The following is a 20,948-nucleotide window of genomic DNA, read 5'->3' on the forward strand; positions in this document are numbered from 1 at the left end:
TGACTGGGCATGAATTAAAATGTCGTCCAGATATGGATGAATAAACACCCCTTCTGAATGTAGCAAGGCCATCGGGGGGCCAGCACCTTTGTGAAAATTCGAGGAGAAGATTTCAGACCGAAAGGAAGAACGCAAAACTGGTAGTGTTCTTGATCCACGGCAAACCTCAGGAACCTCTGAGAAGATCTTGCCACAGGCACGTGCAGGTAAGCATCCTGCAGGTCCAGCAACACAAGAAAGTCCCCTTGCCTGACCAATGGAAAGATAGTCTGAATAGACAGCATGCGGAAATGCACCGTCCTGATCCAAGTATTCACCTCCTTCAGATTGAGCACTGGTCGAAAACCCCCTGAAACTTTCTGCACCAGAAACAGGACCGAATAAGTTCCCTGACCCCTTTCTTCCAGTGGAACTCGGGAAATGGCCCCCTTGACCAACAAGTCCCTTACTCCGTCCAATAATGCCCTTCTCCTTGACCCCCCTGAAGGCAGAGGGGTGGGACGTACCCCTGAATCTGGAGGAACTCTCACAAAATCGATGACATAACCATTGGCCACAATGTCTAGCACCCAACGATCGTTGATACTTTCCTCCCAAGCTGAAAGAAAGTGAATCAACCTTCCCCCAACCGGCCCTATGCCAGGCCCACAATGATTGTCAGGACCCCTTCTTGAAACCACCCCGGTTCGCAGGAGCAGCCTTCTTAGGGGAAAAACGCGGCTGAAAACGCCGTTTCCTAAATGAAAAGGATTTGGTCTCCCTATTCGGAGAAGATCGGGAATGCTTCTTCCATCCTTTACTAGAAGTAGAACCTCCCTTATAAGGCAAGGCATGTTTCCGTTCCTTAAACGCCTTGGAAAGCATGGATGGCAACTGCTCTCCAAACAAGTTACGACCTTCAAACGGCAGTCTCAGCAAGGCCGCCTTCTCCCCTGGGTCAGCCTTCCAGGAACGTAACCAGAGGGACCTACGAGCCCCAATCAAAGCCCCCGATGCCAGCGCCGAAGTACGGACCACATCCGAAGAAACATCCGCCAGCAATCTGGCCTGTTGCTCCATAACAGCCAGGAGCTCTGAACATTCGGCACCTTCCTGAACAGCCACCGCCAGCTTATCAAAGTCCTGCACCAATGACTGGGCTGCATAAGCAGAATAAATACCTGCCCTTAGCGACAAATTCTCCCCGGCAAATGCCCTCTTAAGACCTGAATCCACCTTACGATCCGAGGCATCCGTAGGCACACAATCCTCCGGATTTACTGCCGTTTTGCCAATCAGGGTAGCTAGAATTGAATCCAGTCGGACCGAAGGAGGTAATACCTCCTCACCCTCAAGTAAATACAGTTTCTGCAGGAATCGTGGAACCTGAGCTTTATCCACATCTTTCCATTCACGAAACACCATCTCCTTCACAGGTCCCTGAAAAGGCATGGCAAACTTGGAAGGGGTCTGATATTGAGGAAATAAGTGAGAATCTGAGCTGGAAGGATGAAACACTGGGAAACCCAAATTGTCCCGAACATGTGCCATCACCTCCCACATTTCCTCTCTGGATACATATTTACCCCCAGAAGACGTAGATGGGGCCTCATCACCCTCACTGTCTGACGAGGACTTCCTTGTAGCAGCCGTTGAATGAGAAATCTTAGAGTGACCAGTCCTGGTCACCCCTGCTTGAAGAGCCCTGGTAACAGCTACTTCAATCATCTCCTGTACCTCCTCCCTGGACATGAGGGGAGTGCCCCTATCCTGTAACTATGAGTCCCCAGGAGTGGAAACTCCAGCAGCACCATCCTCCTCAGAAGAGGAAGATGAGACAATCCTACGCCTCTTTGCCTGAACCTTCGGCATGACTATCCAATAAACACTGTCTTACATCCCAAATCACTCCCCATATATAGTAACTAGGACCTGCCCCCTAAAAATAAACCAATCCCCAAAAAGGTCAAACATTCCTGGCCAAACAAAAAAAACTACGGGCAGAACGCCCGTCCTACCAGTCGATTCCCGGCATCTCAGCTCAAAAGTCCCCATCCAGCAGCTCCTCGCTGCTCAGCAGCGTGGTAACCCGGAAATACAAGCCCCAGCCACAAAGGGCTGGTCGACCCCGTCGGCCGGCCCTCAATCTGCGTAGTTCTGAGCAGCCCGGCTGCTCGCATACCAACGCGATCAGCTGGTGTACTCCTCGTGGAGCTCCGCACCCCGAGGAGCACCGTCAACGAAGACCTCCAGGCCCCGCTGTGCAGGTAAGGGAAAGAAAAAAATGTCTAGCGTGGGCTAGACGAAAAAAACAGGAGGAGGTAAGGGTGGGGGGGTTTTTTAAAAGGGGAAGGGAGGGTCTACGGGGGAGGCGGGAGGCCTCATTGGTTTAAAAGGAAGGCGAGGGAGGGACGGGAGGTAATTCTTGTTAGACTGAAATGCTCAACATGAGAAAAACAGCCGACCTTCACGTAGTCAGGTGACTTTGCAAAATCGATATTTTTCTTTTGTTGTTAACTAATAATACCACAGCCTCTGTACCACCCATACCAACTTCCCCAACAGTAGCAAGTGCAAATCTAGATGAGCAAACCTTTTAATGATGAAAAGTTCAGTAAAATCCACAACTATCACTGATACTTGTTCTTAAGGAAACTGTGAATTTATGATGTGGTGCAGTAGGTGGCAGTTGTAAAATCTAGTGGATATAATATTACAGTATCATTGCATTGCCATGGTCTACAATATCACAAACCAATATATGGCAAAGAGCTGGACAGCTTGGGAACAGAAGGGCCGAGAATTTGTTTTTTAAATCACACATCATTGATCACATGCCGATTAAAAATGACCAATGTCCCATTACAAATTGAAAACTAAATGAGACAACAACGTGCGATTTCGTAAAGGTTAGTATGTTGCCAAGTTGGTATTTCTATAATAAAAAATAATTTCAGGTGCTTCCAGATAACAAACGTACATGAGCAGTTGAAATTGTGAAACATTATAGATGTTCTTCAAAAATAATCAAATAATTTAATGGTAAGTGAGTTTTGATGGAACATGAAATCAAAAGTACCATCAGCAAAGTAACAAATGTTCTGATCACAGGTCATTCTATTACCCATTCCAACAGTGCTCATGTAAGAGAATTCAGAATGTGGAAAAGCTGAATGGATCGACAAACTGAATGATTCACATGGATCTCTGCCTCAGGCATTGTTAACTCTTGGAAACACTGAGTTATTGCCTATTCCCAATACTGGCACATATGTCACATGAGAGACCTTCTGCTTTACTGCAATCATTGTCTCAGTTGTCCAACCTCATGTTCCTCTCTGCAACCCTGTCCCTTAAAGTGACTCAAAGCACCCTGAAGTCTTCATTATCCCAGTGCAAATCCTGCACACCTTAAAGGTTTCTCGATACCTCTATTCAGCTCTGAACAAGAGTTTGACGATTAATGGCATTAAGGAATTTTGCGGGGACTACACTTATGGTTTTTCACCAGATATGTTTCCTGAGTGAAAACCAGTTTGAGTATATTTGGGGGAAAAGCCCATGAATGGGTGAACCAGGTGCACACATTATGGAGTCATCAATTTTCACTGTTATTTCCCATTCTGGGATCCAAAACTCTTAGTTAAGCAGCAATCCATCAGAGAGTATTTACCATATCAATCGGGATCTGTAATTCCGGGTGAGTTATACTGCTTGATAACGAGATCCTAGATATAATTAAGTGCATTTTCAGCAAAAAGATTCTAGATGATCTTATTTGTCAATTTCAGTGAATTCTAGGCTCGTTCATTCTTTGATTTACAAAATCCAATCAGATTTTCATAATGACCAACGAATGTGCAAAAAACATGAATTGAAATTCATTGTATGCAAATCTATCCCACAGATATTCATTCTGGTTTGCCTGGAAACTTTGTTGAATTTCACTTTTTGTTGTGTCCTTGAGCCTGTCTATACTTTAAGAACCAAGAATAAAATAATAAGGCATATGGGGTAACCTGGCAGTCTTTACTTCCTCTCAACTACTGCACTGCACTGTTCCTGTTCAAAACAATGTATTAAGGGAAGGACACCTCAAATTAGGTAGAAGAGGAAGACCAAATAATTTTGAAGGGTTGAACAAATTATGGGGCAGGGAAAATGCAAATTGTACAGTGTTAATATGGCACAATTGTTGATGGCATTACTTCACTCTATAGTCACCATTATACATGTTAACACTATTTGGGCATAGGTTTCAACTCATTACCACAAGTATATCATCCAAATACAGCAATAAGCAACAGAAAGCTGATCAGTCACCATCTACTCCCCCACAAGACCTCTCCGCTCCACTCAACAAGCACTAGCCACCATAGAACGCATACGGAAGACCTTGGCTGGTGGAAGATCCTTTGCCTACCTCACGGCAAAGAGCCAGAACAACCTGCCCCTGCACCTCAGGCAATTACCACTGCTACCTCAATTCAGGAAGGACCTTAAGACCTGGCTCTTCAACTGAATCTCAGAAGACAAACCCCCTCACAGTGCCTTGAGACCCTTACAGGTGAGTAGTTGCGCTCTATAATCCCTGATTTGATTTGATCAGTGGACCTCTGCGAACAGCCTTGCAGTGCTTTGCAAGAGGTGTTGCTGCATTTTCCGTAATTTTTTATCCAACTCACCTAGAAACATTTTTTTGTTTCGATTATGAATCAGAGGATGAATTAGGTGCCACATGCCTCAAATCTATAATTATGCATAAAACGCTGCAAAATTGCATAATTCCAGTGACTCTGGTTAAGAGTTAGTGAGGAAGCCATACTCACAGCCATTTAATTCCGTAGCATGTCCCAGTCTGCAGAGCCAAAGACAAGAAGGTTGCAAACAAGAGCTGTAACTTCATCTTCATTGTGCCCCGGAACCAAATTTTCAAGAATGTCACGTACAATTGGTTGCTGAAGACTTTATAGCAAAGAGGCGGGACTTCCTCCAGTTAGCTGCCAATCTTCTTGTTTAGGATACATAACCTACCAAAAGAGAAATCAAAATGATGGTAAACCTATTTCCAATGACCGTCTATGAGAAGAAAGAGCAAACTTTACAACCTAGAGATTAATATCTGCTTTGCTGAGAGAAAATGTTAAAACTTTTTCACTAAGCAGCATAAGGACCATGTTAACATATTCTTTTCTATAAGTAGTTTTGTCTTAGTTCTGTCTTAAATGTTAATTACACCCGAATATCCATGCCCAATTCTCAAATAATTTTCTACAGTGGTGTTTTACTCAAGGTTTTAGTGGGACTACTCGCAAGTTTATAGTAGGTAAGCATGTTTATTCATATAAAAAAGCTTTGTGAATCAAATCTGTGCCTAAGTATGTCTTAATATTGGAAATGCATGAGCCAGTTACACCTAAGCCTGGACTAAGACACAACCACTCAAAGAAGACACTTGGAGGATCACCCATGAGCAAATTGCTACAGAGAAGTACCAAAGGAAAAACAAGGCATCGCAGTGATACAACAGCCTTTCCAGACAGATTCATATATTTTAAAATATTTGATGTATACATGTTAAGATACTCTGCATTTTCATCTTAAATAAACCCTTAAAACAGAGTTTATGCATTTTGGATTCTGTTTTAATGGTTTGGCAGATGCAGCCTTGCGTTGGTCGCAGATGTCGCTAGGGCCGTATGGATTGAATTAGATGTGATGATTGTACGATTTTCGTTCAGACTTCCAGATGGCAAACTTTCATCCTCACTTTAATTTTTTTTTAGAAATGTATATGCCCAGGGAGCATAAAAAGACACACTGAGTTGAATTTGAGATTTTGGCACAGCCTCATCTAGAATGTAGTCTGCAAAAACAACTAGACGTTCTGTAATGTACTGTAGAAGGTTTGTTGCAGAAAGTTATTAGTATCAAACGTTCATAAGCAGACAGTTGTATGTTTGTTTTTTACCGTATATGTTTTCCAAACTTAAGCACCCAGGATCACATTAACTTCTGAAGACATTTTAAAACATGACTATTTCATAGATAGCTACAGCACCTACATCCCAGCAACAGAGCCAGTAAACCAGCGCACTCTCAAGCACATCGCCAGCTTACAACCCACGAATCGCAAACAACTCAACCAGCAAACTGCTTTTGACATGCAGGTAAGCTAAGAAGGGCTGAGCTATGGTTCACCATGGCAATATATATTCATGTACTTGTGTATATAACAGCAATAATGCTAAAACCATAACATGCAGCAGTCAGCAACAAATTATATCTTACATCTCTTAAATTCACATAAAAGAGGCTTGTCCATCACCAGCCCTGTAAAGCCATCAAACCAGCCATCACCAATTGAACAGGCATGGAATAACTGAAAAGATCTGTAACATCTTGCCGGACAATTTGGAGGACTTTAATATTGTTCACCACTGCAGATCCTAAACATCTATATAATCTGACCACTTCTTAACACCTCTCAAAGACACTCAGATACTGGATGATAATAAAACACTCATCCCAATCGATCTCTCCAATTCTCTCTCATGCTAGCTCAAGACCACAACTATGCACAAAATCTCAGATTGGACGCCCCAGTGCAGTAACCAACGAAGCAGGCTATATCATCTGAAATACCGTACAGGGACCTGCAGAGCTGTTCATCCCTACATAAGCAGCATGCTGCTTATGAAGGCAAGCACTTCAGGGCTCCACAGAGGGGTAGTAAGCGCTATGAAAAACATACAATACAATATGATATAATACTGTTGTATGTTAATCCACGGCACCTACCACTATGTTCCACTGATGTCTGAATTAAGAACAGCACGCTGTCATTGAAATGGTAGCGTTGATGTCAGGGCCACTTTTAGGGTTGTAGTTGCTGATTACCATTGGAAAATACAACAACAAGAGACTGGTAGGTATGTAGTGTAGTATAGGTTAGGGAGGGTTTCCTGACAAAAACACGTGAGATACATGAACACATGATTCCTGAGCTCTGTTCTTCTAGTGGTTGGTGGTCAATGGATGACAATGGGAGTTTTGAGGGCTGATGAAAATTTTGCTGTGAAGTGCCAGGATTTTATTTGGAGTAGAAATGTGGTAAATACGATTTGCTTTTTATGTCTAGTTTAAAGATGGTGTTGTCCCTGTAGATATTATCCACAAATAAAAACTAATAAAGCACATATAGAGAAGACATTGCCTCAGCTTCCTTCAGCCATTGCTTGTTTGAAGTGTCAGTCTCATTTTAGAACAGCCCACTGAAAAGCAGTTTCGTCCTGGAAGTGTCAGTCATCATGACGGATGGAATATTTCCTCTTTGCTGTTTAAGTCCACAGATGGTGGGATGGAGCACTGACAGGCAGTGGAGCCCATCTTTAGGCAACCTAATGGCCCTCTTCACATTGCCTTCTATTGAGCTATGAGGCCAGTGTATGGGAAGGAAAGGAGGAAGTGAGGCTGGTTACATGCCATGTCCCCCCTTCACTTAACGGTGATGACCAGACCACAGATGGAGGGCATGAGCTGCCGCAGAAACCCATGTGCTGTACATTCTGTCTGGACCATAGTCTCACAGTACCCTGACTGTTGTAGTCATGCTGTGCCTGGCAGGCCCTATATTCACCCCCAAGTTAGCCCATCAGAGCTCACCGTTTTTGTTGGCTTGCTGGTTTGTGTCAGGTTTTCTGTGATTCAGTGATGTGAATGGATGAGAGTCTCTCTGCTTTCATCCCTCTCCCTAACAAAAACTTCCCCACCTACAAGCCATCTTTCAGGAGAGGAGAGGAGCGGGCTGAGAAAAAGTGAGCTAATAACGCATTTAACAACCCCTTGGGGCATCTGCACACACCTGGACACAGGATGTTGGCCCCTTGGATGACGGAGTTGGGCACTTTCTATCACACATTCTGCACAGGCCGTATCATACAGCACTATCGGTAATCCATTCACCACATACTGTCTCAGACGGTAGGTAGGCATGCAACACTTGGCCCCAAGATGGCCCTTCTAAGCCTGATGGACGAATGGGGAGGACCGCGATCTATCAGAACATTGATGGCAGTAGACTTTTCAATTCCTAAACGTGGCATTGAACTCCAGTGGTTCTCAAAGCACTCACTGCCCATACAAGAATGGATTTACTGAATTGACTGGTTTGCTAAGGTAGAAGAGTATGTATATAAATCCAGGAAATATGCTAATCATAATGTCCTTCACATTGATGCTCTAATGACCTTAAGATGTTGTCATTGTAATTGTGTTTATATAGTACTTACTACCTTTGAGAAGGAATCAAATCACTTTTTGGTGAGTAGCAGGCTACTCCAGAACCCAAAAGGATTATTGATGGATTAGTATAGGGAAATATGAGAATAGTATTAGTATTAGTGTTAGTATTAGTACTAGTATAAGGAGGTATGAATTAATTTGAGCAGAGGACAAGTGATTCTTTTAGTTGGATTGAGTAGAATAATGGAGGGACAGAAGAGGGAAGAGTCCAGAAAGTGTTATTTGGTAGATCATAGTAGTAAGATGAGGTCTGGGGTGAGTAAAGGAGAGATGGAGGAGGGAAGAGGCTGTAGAAAGGTATTAACGAGATCATAGTAATAAAATGAGGCTTGGGATGAGTCAAAGGAGAGATACATGAAGGAGAAGTTAGTAGGGTTGTTTGGGAGCTCATAGCAGTAAACTGAGGTTTGGGGTGAGCCAGGAGGGATAGAGGAGAGAAGAGTCTTGGATGGGTTATTTTGGAGATCATAGTAGTAGAATGAGGTTTGGGACGGGTCAAAGAATGGAGCTAGAGGATAGATTGATAAAGGTATAGGGTGAGACAGAGTAATGCATTGGAGAAAGTGATTTTTTTACCTCTTTTGGTCTCTTGTACAGTAGGACTAAGGTAATAAACATATAGTTACATGATTAAATTGTAAGAGAATGTATGTGTAAGGAATATCATATATTGAGCTTTAAAGTTATTTCATATAAACACAGACTATCAAGTGTTAAAGTACTTGAAGTTAATTTATTTGTCTACTTTATAACATTCTTTTTATTGTTCCTCAATATTTCAACACTGAAATGCTTATTGACAAATAGCTAAGATAATATTTACCTATTGTGATAGATAAAAACAGAGACTCATAAGCATCTAATCAAACAGCTCTTATATAGAAAATGTGCAATGGGCTATGAACATGTTAAGCATAGAATAATATATAAACATTGTCATGAGTGCTGTAATTTGTGGGGTAATTAGCAGCGCATGGCGTGGGTTTTGTTTAAAACCCAATAAACAGTATTATACATTCAGCACAAGCTGTAATACATTCTTCTAACTCCCCTGTGGCAACAATGTTACCCACTGACTTATGATCCCAAATTAGGCTCAGTCACTTTTCACTCAGGCCTGTAGTAGCTACCTCACTACTTAGGCAGAAACATCTTGGCTTGGTAACATGTTTGACCTGCTAACACAATTTAAAATACATTTTCACATTCTTTTGCAGCTTTTACTGAATGTAAATGTATTCTGAAATGTCATCAACACGTGACAAAACCAGGGTAACAGATGGATACATGGTGTAGGGTATGTGGAAAGGTAATGAGGCAATGAGCCATTACGTAGCCAGCAGCAGCCACCAAACACATCACAGCAAAAAAAGCAGCTTGGCTAGCCAAGTAGAGCCTGGAATTGGTACCTGCTGGTTAGTTACCTAAGGCAATGATTGACAGACAGGAACTATGCCTTAGATCATTCTGTTGTCCAGTTTATGGGTATTAGCAATAGTTCAAATCTGAGAAGGCACTAGGATTACTCACTGATGGTGCAAATCTCCACATGCACCAAGGATTAATGAGTGAGGGTGCAGATGTGAAAATGTATTTAGGATTACTGTGCCAGAAACTCTGCACAACATAATGTTTGCAATCCTTTACATATTGTCTGTATTGTCAGCTCAATGGTGCCACTACTGCATAATACATTATTCAAGTATAATTTTTATGATTCATAGCACAATGCAGACACACTTGGCACAATGATGCCCATTACTTGTGTAATGCCTGCACGTGCATAATGGTGATAATTCATGGCACAATGTAAGCTCTCTTGGCACAATAATGCATGTCTCTTGTGTAATGCAAGCTCTGGCATACTGGTGGTAATTCTTGATATTCTGTGGGTGCTCTCAGCATAATATTGCCAAGTTCTGTTGTAATGATTGCACTGGCATACTTTTAGAAATGTTTAGAAATGTACAGGAAACCCTGGAATGCTCTAGAGATGGAGGCTTCTTAAACTGGGGATGTATCCTAAACGAAGGTATATTTAGCATTCACTATGGTGATGCGGCACTTTCTGTCCTAATGTTTGCACCACAGACCAGCACCACTCTCAATTAACCTCATTTATACCAAAAGAAATAGTCTAACAAAGTAACAAAGACAAATAAATCTTTAACAAGGGAACAATGTTTGCAAACATATTTTCAACAAAAGAGGAAGAATGCAATGACAATAAAAAAAAATTTGCCAAAGAAATTAATAAAAAGCAAAATGCAGATTGTCACAAAAAGAATAATTTCATCAAAAACATGACTTGCTATTAAAAAATTTGATTCCAGAGGATAAGCTCCCCCATTCACTTTTTGGTAAGTCAGCACGGTTGTCGTATTTCATCATTCTTGGATAAAAAAAGTAAAGATATTCACAGGTGAGGTCTAAAGAAAGTTAAACAGGATAATTAATTAGTTTGACACAACAAAGTGCAAGTACACAGTAATAAAGGTAATTTACATATTTTGAAATTGTATTCCACTTTCAAAGGTGAGATTTATCTCATTAACCTACAGTATTATTTGTCAATTCATGAGGCTGTTTAGAACTGGTGACAGCCAAAATCTTGAGATTTTCATTAAGTTCTATGTACAATATAGTTACATATCAGGGCATTCAGCCAGCCCTCTTCATCCCTTGGTTAGTTGGTGTGTCAATCACATTTTTCTTCCACCTCCGACAGCATGGGGCACTGGATCAGCCCACTTCAGCCATTGGCTAACTTCACTGTCAGTGACAACATTCTTCTCTTTCATAAAAAGAAATCTCAGACACAAACTATTTCCCTTTAATGCCTAGGATTACTAAGGCATGTGTGTTTTGAAACCAAAACAAATATTTTTACTATAAACAATGTTTTTATGGAAGTGAGTGCAAGCAGCTTCCCTAAAAATAATGTTTATAAAAATAAAAGACAAAATAAGACAAGCATTGACTAAGCCAAAAGGCTGGCAGCCAGTACCAGATCTATTGGCTTTGCCAGTGCTTGTTTTATAAGCAAGCTGCAATATTTTTTCCTAATCTTATCAATTACTTGCACTTTCTTTTATCAATGTCTGTTAGCTCTATGCCACTACTCTCACACAGCCTCTGAATAAAACTAACAAAGAAAAGGGACTGCAACAGACCACAAAATGAATTGTCCTTTTTCTAGAAGTTCACGTGTTAGACCTGGTATCCTTAGGGTGGTCTTACCCCAGACATTTTCCCTTTACCACCAGTTTCGTTGCTGTATCTTTTTTTTGGCCTTAGAACTCTGAGCATGTTACCATTGCTAACAGCGCTAAAATGCATGTGCTTCTCCCTTAAACATGGTGACATTGGTGTACCTATATTTGGAATATTCAATTCACATCTAAGTCCCTTGTACAGGGGTGTACCATATACCCAGGGTCTGTAAATTGAATGCTATTAGTGGGACAACAGCATTGGTTGTTAAATAGCCCTGTAAACCTGTCTCAGCCTGCCACTGCAGAGCTGTGTGTGCAGTTTCATTGACACCCGACTTGGCATTTAATACCTTTTGCTAAGCCTTACCACTCCCCTTTTCTTATATATAAGTCACCCCTAAGGTAGGACCTAGGTAGGCCATAGAGCAGAGTGCCATGTATGCAGAAGGCAGTATATGTACCTTTAAGCTTTTTCATGCCCTAGTAATGAAAAACTCCTATAGTAATTTTACATTACTGTGAGGCCTGACCCTTTCATAGGCCAGCATTGGGAATTCCTTAAAATATATGTAAACTGTAATTCCTGATCTGAGAGGAGGGGCTGCATCCTGCCTGTTTAGTACCATTGGAATGGTAATAATAAATCGTCTTTACTGGTAAAGTCAGATTTAACATTAATATTTTAGGATGCAACTTTTAGAAAGTGGACATTTCTCTGCACTCTTTGCCCTGTGTGCCTACAGCCTATCTCCAATAAAACGTATGGCTTGGGCTAGGTGCCAGCTACCCTTGTGCATTCCCTTGAGACACCCACAGCACAGGATACTCAGCTACATCTGCATTCATTTGCATACTGATGGGTCTTCCTGGTGAGGAGGTTGGGGAGGGCTCACACTTACCTTTCAAAGGTTAGTGACTAGCGTCCACACAAAGGGGCTGATTACTTCCCACTGGCAGTCTGGAGCGGAGGCTGACCTGAAAGGGGGACCTGAGCACTTCACAAGAACTCTTTTGTCATCCCCACATCAAAGGCACTTGTCAGTATAAGTACTGGGTCCCTTAACCCACTGAAGGAGTACACGTCTGGACCCAAGGGGACTCTGCTGGAGTAAGGAATGCTGTGTGCCAGGAACGCCACATTACCAGATTTGACTGGTCACAGGAACTGCTGCTCTGTCCTGTTGTGCTGCCCTGCTGACTGCTAATCTCTGCCTTGCAGCCCAAAGATTAAAAGGACATCCTTCTGGAACCCAGAGTGTCCACAATGCTTTGCTTATCTGCCCTTCCTGCTAAAGACATTGTGCGGACCCATGAAGCCTGCATTCTGCGACCTGCAGCCATAATTCTTGCACTTACTGGCCCCAGCCCGGCCGAGACACCGCCCAGCAGTGATTCCTGGCAGTGCACCCACCCCAGGCACTTCTAGACCCAAGCGAAGGCCATAGCTGCACCCAAAGATGACCCCGTCTCTTGCATGGCCCTTCAGCAAACCCAACGTGTATCACGACTCAGAGCGGGAGGAAACAGGCACCACCCATAGGAAGAACCCTAGTGTGGCCACCTTCTGCTTTTAACCAAGAGTGCAGCATGACTTGAAGTATGTGGAAACCTGACGCTGTTTGCACAGAGCATCTCAGCGTGGACCCCCACACTCTGGCTGCAACTCCTGCCTAGCAACGACCCAAGAGCAGGCACCAATGCCACCCTGACGCACTGACTCAGACGAGGTACTGAGGGGTGGGAGGGGGAAATGTGAGGTAGTCCTCCTGCCTTCCAGCAGGCAGCCCTGTTGCCCCAGCAGCTCAAGCTCACTTCCAAACCCGCACGGGAGAGAACCCTGCCAACCTTTCTGAAATAGTAACTGACTAAGAAATAACTCTGTAGTACACAAGTGGCAATACAATAGTTTGTAAGTAACTGTGCTTTTCCTACAATTGCACATTGTTAACACCATTAATTTGATTTATGTGGTATTGATCTTTTTCGAACTAGATAAATATAAACTATTCTAAATCTGTGTGGAAACTCTTCTGTGGTGCTTTGACTGTGTTGTTGGGAGGGTATTACACAGATACTTTACACATTGCCTCTTTAGTTGGCCTGATTGCTCGGTGCCAAGCTATCAGAGAGTGAGCACAGGTTATTTCTAGCATGTAAACTACTTACTCTGGCTAGAGTGGTGGGTTCTGCTTGGCTGAGGTGCATACCCTAGCCAAACAGAAACTCCATTCCTAACATCAACATATCTAAAGGATGAGCCATATGCAAGCTGAATAAAAAGTTCTTCTTTAAAATCATCATTAGATGGGAGCAATAATTCACTATCAAAAATCAACTTAATTGGTAACAAAATCAAGCCCTGACAACACGTTTCTCCCTATCAAGACTTCATCAGGGTTCTTCTATTCATGAGCATTTAATATATGAACAGGTTCCCAACATTCCCCTGAGTCATTAGTCCTGAAAGATCAAACCACTTCGCAGTGGGATCCATAAAGAATAGCAGCCACCTCATGCCAGGGTGGCAGAATAGTGAAAAACATTTTACACACCCTCTGTCACTTTTTTTCAAGACGCAGGCTTCATTGCGGGGCATACTGTAGTGTTTACGACAACAAAAGGTTTTAACTGTTGCCAGCTAATGAGATTGCCCAGATCATTTCAATTCCCCTGGGGATTTGCAATTCCTGTATTAGATGATTAGGTTATATTAACCCTTTTAAGCCATCCCAACACCTTTTTTTATAATATAAATACCTCAAAAACATCTGAATGGGCTTACATAAAACAAGAAAAAGCACTAGTCTGAATAGAATTCTATTTTACTGCCAAACTTGGTGGAATTCCCTTCAGTGTTTTTTACTCCAGCGGACAGCTCACTTTCCCATGTGAGTTAAATATAAGGCAGTATCACAAATTAAATGATTGCCGGAGTGTTGAAACTTTTCAAACACTCACCCCCAGTCACAGATCAGGGTTTAATCCATTGTTAATTTGCATGCCACGTCACCCTAGTTCGGACCCAACTATAAGCAAATGGAAAGCAGTCCAGCCCAAACTGCCAAGCCAGGTCCTCCCTGGATAGGATTCAAGCATCCTAGGACCGGTTTCAGAGTATCACCCTTCATCTGCCAGGCTAGCTTGAATCCAGTGGTGCAGCAAGCAAGGGACCCATATCTGGGCATCCCCTAGCCACTTAGGGCGCACAAGGCAATATCACAAAAAAAATGATAGACGGAGTGTTGACATTTTCAAACACTCACCCCCAGATCTGTGACTGGGGGTGAGTCGTTGAAAAGTTTCAGCACTCTGTCCATCATCCTTTTGTGTTGCTAAAGTTAAATACAAAACATAGCATCTATAACTCTACCTTTAACCCTCCCCCATCACACAGCTGCACAAAATTTGGCAAGCCCATACTTAGCAACTTAGGCTATTGGCTGAGAAGGTTTTCATGTAAGTTTGTTAAATGGTGCCAACATGTTAGGCAAAGCAAAGAATTCCTTTTTAATAGAAACTTACCTACACACACACACACACACATATATATATATAAATATATATATATATATATATATATATACGTATATATATATATATACACACGCACACATACACACACACACACACATACACACACATACACACATGTATATCTTATTTTTTTTCTGCGAAAAAGCCAAAGGTTGTAGGGACATTATAGTTGGGTGGAAATGTAAATTAAGATGTATTGTTTTAAACTAACATTACCACTGAAATTCAGGGATCATTGTTAACTTAAATAACTTGTGGCCTAAGGTAACTATAACTCTTGCTCCCACTGTGCACAGTTTTGTTATCAATGATGTAATTCCAAATGTTGCAGTTTTGTTATCAATGATGTCAAAGAACATGTCATGAGTGATACAAATGTGAGGTTATTAGCAGTGCTTGGCAAGGGCATGAGGCTCCCTGCTCCTGCTGGAGCCGGCACCTTCTTTTTTGTTATTTTTAAGTGGTGCCTGAGTGCCGGGCACCCCACTACAGGTCTCTCATTGGAGGCTGTTGGAGGGAGGCTCATGGCCCCTGCAGGCCCGATTCCAGGTGCAGCAGGAGCCGGCATTGCCCCCACCCCACAGGAGCAGATTTCTTTTGCTCTTGCCGGGCATGAGCAATCTTTTGTTTTTCCCTGCTCAGGAATGTGGACAGGGAAATAGTTAAAGCTTTGTGCTCCCGCCGGGTGGAAGGACATTACACTTTCCCTGCTTATGCTCTTGGGTAGGGAAAAGATGATGTGGACCTCAGGACACAGTCTCTGAACTGGCCCCGGGGGTGGGGCCCTTGGGGCCCTTGGGGCCATTGACTGGCTTTGGAAGGGGGATGCAACATGACCTCCTCCCTTTATGATAATAGCAGCCCGGGCGATGTGGTCACTGGGGCCATTAAATGGCTTGTGGAGGGGGCCAGGTGCCCCCCTCTGCTTTATAACACCAGCCTTGGGGTATGGGGTCGCTGGGTCCTCTTAAAGGCTCCGGGAGAGGGGCCACATGCCCCCTCCTGCTTCATTAAAATGTCACCCTAGAGGATGGAGTCCCCAGGGACTCTTAGAGGCTCAGCGATGGGGGAACCACATGCCCCCTCCCCTAGCCCACACTTGGGGCTGTGTTTTTTAATAGCGTGGCAGCCTGCACTTTTTTTATTTTTGGCCCCAGCTAGTGACTCTGCGACCACCTAACCTGGCCTAGTTAGGCAGGGTATCCCTACCCTGCCCCTTATACCTTTTTTAGCATTTTTTTCAAGGACTCAGGACGGAGTCCCGAGTCCCTTAGCCCCAATGTGGTGGCAGCCAATCAGATCTCATTTTGAAAACCGTCAGCTCTGCAGATCCTCCGCGACTTGAAATATATAATGTTTTTGAAATTTAATTACTCAAAAACTGCTGAACGGGCTTACACCAAATCACAAACATCTCGCTTTCTGGTCCAAGGTCTAGATTTCTGCAAAATTTGGTGTAAATTTGCTCAGCCATTTGGCTTATCTTTGTCTAAATGTCCTATGGAAAAATGATTGGGTAATACATATTTTGGAGAACTCCCTTTTTCTCAGGATGCGTGGTAAAGGCATGCGTATTAAACACGCATTGTAAAGTTCTACATTCTCTATATCCAATGCGTGCCATGGATTGTTGCTCCAGGATGGATATAATGAAGTCCAATAAAGAGTTTATAACAATCAAATGAACGTAAGAGGGCCTTCCTTGTGCCATCACATGCATAGGTGCAGCCACCTATGTTAGGATAAGAGCATTACTCTGGTCACTCACACACAACACCAAAGCACTTCTCACATAGCTATATTGTAATTCACTGTTCCAATCAAACACTGCCATTACGTGGAGCACGCATCTCACTGTAATAAAAGGGGTTATTAGTTCTCCGATCAGTATACTGATTTTAGGTTCCTCAGAATGGTGAATGGATGTGGCTCTAACATTCTAACCAGTGATATAAAAGTTATACACAGCTTTTTGCAGCTGGTGCATAATCCCTTCAATCTATCAACAGCAGGAGTATTGCTTATAGTAGGAGAAACGTAATTAAAAAGAATAGGCCAGGAACTATTATCTTAACAGTTGCAGTTTGTCGCCCACGCACACACTGATGGGGCATATGGAGTCCATAAAGAGCCACTGTGGGTAAGCAGACTTTTAAATGCATCCCTCGTTTGAGCATCACGCAACAGGAGACAAGCACCTGAAAGGCTTTTTGCGGAGATGAAAGGCCTGTAGAAGGCTCTTAGCGCACAAAGCGGCTTATATGGTACTTCTCAGACAGCAACAAACCTTGGCTGCAGGTAATGACTCCAAGTCATGAAATCCAACCCCCGCCCTCAACCAGCAAAAGAAGCACGAGGTTTCCAAGTAAGTGATAGCAAGATAAGGAGAAGTTAGAGATGGATTCGGAGGAGCTCGGGAGACTAATTCGTTCGCGTTGACTTCTATGTCACACTTGGGTGTTTGTGTGTTAATAATAAAGTATCTTATAAGATTGCTTTAACTCAGAGCTGCTGCTAGTACCCATTTTAATGGTACTTAAAAGTTAAAAAATTCCACAATGTCATTATACTCACTGATAATACTACACTCAGAACGGCGCAATGTAATAAAAATAATGTGTATGCTTGTTTTTTAATCTGCAGATGTATAGAAGCCTCTTTACAATTTATAGTTAAAGGTCATGAGTGTGTGTGTAGTGAAAGTGCTTTGATTTATAGCACATAACTTTAACCTCTTTAACATATCTCCACAAAATTGGAAAAAATGCGTGCCCACTAACGATTCACTTTGGAAAATTTGTGAGATGAGAGAAAGATGGCAAACGTTTTTTGGGGTAGGGGAATAACATGAAATACATAACTCAATGGTTAGATGAAGGTGGCCACCAGCGAGTGGGCTGCTGAAATGTTTTCACTCTATGGGCCTCATTTATGAGCTCCGTGGCGCAGGGTGGCACAGCAAGTGCCTTGCTGCGCCGCCATGTGCCACCGGGAGAGGGCAAAAATGCATCGTATTTACAAGATACGGCGCATTTCTGTCCTCTCCCCCTGCGCTGGTGCACAAATTGCTGCGATGCACCAATGCAGGCATTCTTGCACCATGGTGCAAAGGTGCCTGCGTTGGGGGGACGATTGTTTTTGTGCAGGAAGCACACCTAGAAAAAGAAATAAAAACAGGGAGCAATAAAGATATTTCTCTTCGTTGTGTCACTCTTAAGCCCCCCTGGAGGTGACATAGGAATCTGACACATTCCCTGACTTGTAAATCTGGGAATACATCAGATTCCTTCAGGTTCCATGGGTGCTGCATTGGAACACCCCAAGCAACACCCTTGGAACGCCCCTTTCACACAGTGTTATGCGTGAAGAGGTCCATATTTACAAGGCCATGAAAAGCCATGCAAGGTGGCTTTACATGGCCAATATGTGCTGGCTCACTGCTCCACCGAAGTGTCACAAAAATGACACTGGTGGCACAGTGTGCCGCTAGGGCCTCGTAAATGAGGCTGTACATGTTGGGAATTGTAGGACACTAGCCTAGAAAAGGTGCTTTATGAATTGTGAACGCTGGGCTGGAGATAGTGTGGTACATTCTGGGCACTATAGAAACTGGCTTGAACCTTGATTATACGTAGTGTCATAGTAGAGTATTTGTTTAGTTTTCCCTCAGAACTGCTGGTTGAAACATACTGCTTTCTAGCCAATGCACTTAGTAAACTGTGGTGTAAAGCACTATTTGACCCTTCTGGGTGGTAATCACCCTGCTTCTCCCTTGAAAGTGCTGCACGTGGTCACTAGGCCCTTCTTGCCCAGTGTAATTTAAGGGGTTCTCTTTACGCATGACTAGTGAGTGACAGTATACTTTCGAGAGTAAAAATTGCACTCATCTGAAGTGGCTTCATGTGCCTTCCAGGTGTCACCTCATATCAACTTGTTCCTGTTTTAAAGTATGAAGTTTCCAGAAAAAAATAGCTGCTTGCATCAGAAGCCTCTATCATTTACAACAGATTCTAAATACTGCTATGATATAGCAACAGTTGATAACAAAACGTGTTACCCACCAGATGTGATAAAGGTCTTCCAGGCCAGGCGGACAGGGCTCTCTGATGGCCTTGCAGTGCAGGCCTGTTGTGTGCTTTGACAACTGCAGCAGGTGGAAGGAAGGCAAGGGAGGTGATGGGTTGGGTTAGGAAAGTAAATCAAGTATTTTTTCATATTTGGGTCATGGAGGAGGGGCCATGCTATGCATAGCACCCCCTATTACTCCTCTGCTTCTGCATAGCAGTTTGAAAGTAGTAGCAGATGATTGTTGGCGCCATACGTAACATAAAATTATAGATGGGTAACAGTAAGTTACAGGGATGTTTTTCACCTTGGAATTCTAAGTGATATCATAGCTCGAGATCGGTCTCATTGACTATCTGAGGTCACTCAGAACTCCTCAGTGTAAAACACCCCTGAAATTCAATGTTATCCATCTATAATTTTATGTTACGTATGGCCCCAAAAATCATTCTGTATATTATGTATGTCATCCCCACCCAGTATCATAAACAGGGTCTTCAAAATGCAGTTGTTCGCTGCAATGGCATCACTATAGAGAATCAAAGCTTGCTTTCCACTGCTCTGAGACAACATTGAGACAATACTGAGACAACTTAAAGTTGTAGATGATAAACTACGAATAAATGAAATACTTTCCACCTCATGACAATTCAAACTTCGCTCTCATTACCAAACCAAATGGATCAGAAGTGATGCAGAACTCCCTGGTGAAAAACATATATGTTAAATTTACACCTATATAATTCTAAATCACAGCCTGTAATATGCTCCACTAGAACCGTGCTACCGTATGATAATCTTTGCAATTTGGAGCAACATCAGTTTTGGTAGTGATGACGTCATGGCTGGTGTCACATCTGAAGTCACAGACTATGTTATAGATTAAGCCATTTGTGATATCTTCTGTGATTTCATCGGCAAAGAAACGCAGGATTGGAAATACTCGAGTTGGTGAAACTGGCCCCTAAATCCATTTGACATGTTATTCCCCATTTCAGTGGGTGGGAGCTAGGCATTAAAATTACCACTGGCAAATACCACTAATGTACAATAACAATATCTGTCCTCCGTCGGTCTAGCACCCGAATGAGGCTGCAGACTTTCCACTTGTGGTTTTTGCTGTTGAAATTCATCAACTATTTCAGTGTTAGCCTTATCTAAAGTTTTTCGAACAATGCACGTGCATAGGCCCACAAATATTACAGTGGAAGGATAGCTCATCTGCAGTCATAATTAAACTGAACTCATATTAATACATCTTTTCCTGAAATGTCACAATTCTAGCTTTATTTCATCCAGTGAGCAGGAATTAGCCCAAACTGCACGTCCGATTGCTTGTGAATTATGATCCCAAAAATTCCAGCTGAATGACAAGGAGGGCTAAAGTTATGCAGCAGGGGCCAACAGCTTCATTTTGCAATAACTAATAGGGTTGACATGTTGTTCAAACATCTTGCAATAACTTCTGTGCCAAATTTCTGTCATTTTTGGAAATAGTTCAGTTTGGCCAAATTACCTTATCAGCGCGTTCATAGCATGTCAATTAAAGACCAGTTCATAATATATTTAATTGTAATTTTGTATTTCACAATATAAAACAAAGGCTGCAACTAAGAAGAGTAATAGGTCCCTCTTTCACAAAGAGTCTTACTTTTTCAAACTTATGATAGTGGAAGAATTACACCTCACGCATCCAGATTACTCCGCCCTGACTGTGCGTGCTGCCATTAAAAAGGACTACACAATGAAGACAAGAAACTCAGCATTTGTAGGGTTAAAAAGCAGCCCTCTTATGCCTCAAGACCAGTGCAGATTTTGACAATAACACGAGCCTTTATTAGTGTTTTTTCA

At 42.6% G+C, this 20,948-nt stretch overlaps 1 protein-coding gene across 1 annotated transcript in view; it reads right to left on the minus strand.

Moving 5' to 3' along the window:
• Positions 1 to 20,948, minus strand: part of WNT11 (Wnt family member 11) — a 185,261-nt gene that overhangs the window by 147,539 nt on the left and 16,774 nt on the right. The window contains exon 2 of the mRNA XM_069203881.1: positions 4,809 to 5,009. Within this exon, the coding sequence (XP_069059982.1) occupies positions 4,809 to 4,891 (83 nt within the window). The 5' untranslated portion in view covers positions 4,892 to 5,009. The remainder of the gene's footprint in view (positions 1 to 4,808; positions 5,010 to 20,948) is intronic.

The sequence above is a fragment of the Pleurodeles waltl genome, chromosome 8 (genome assembly GCF_031143425.1).
Source record: "Pleurodeles waltl isolate 20211129_DDA chromosome 8, aPleWal1.hap1.20221129, whole genome shotgun sequence".
NCBI classification, from domain to species: Eukaryota; Metazoa; Chordata; class Amphibia; order Caudata; family Salamandridae; genus Pleurodeles; species Pleurodeles waltl.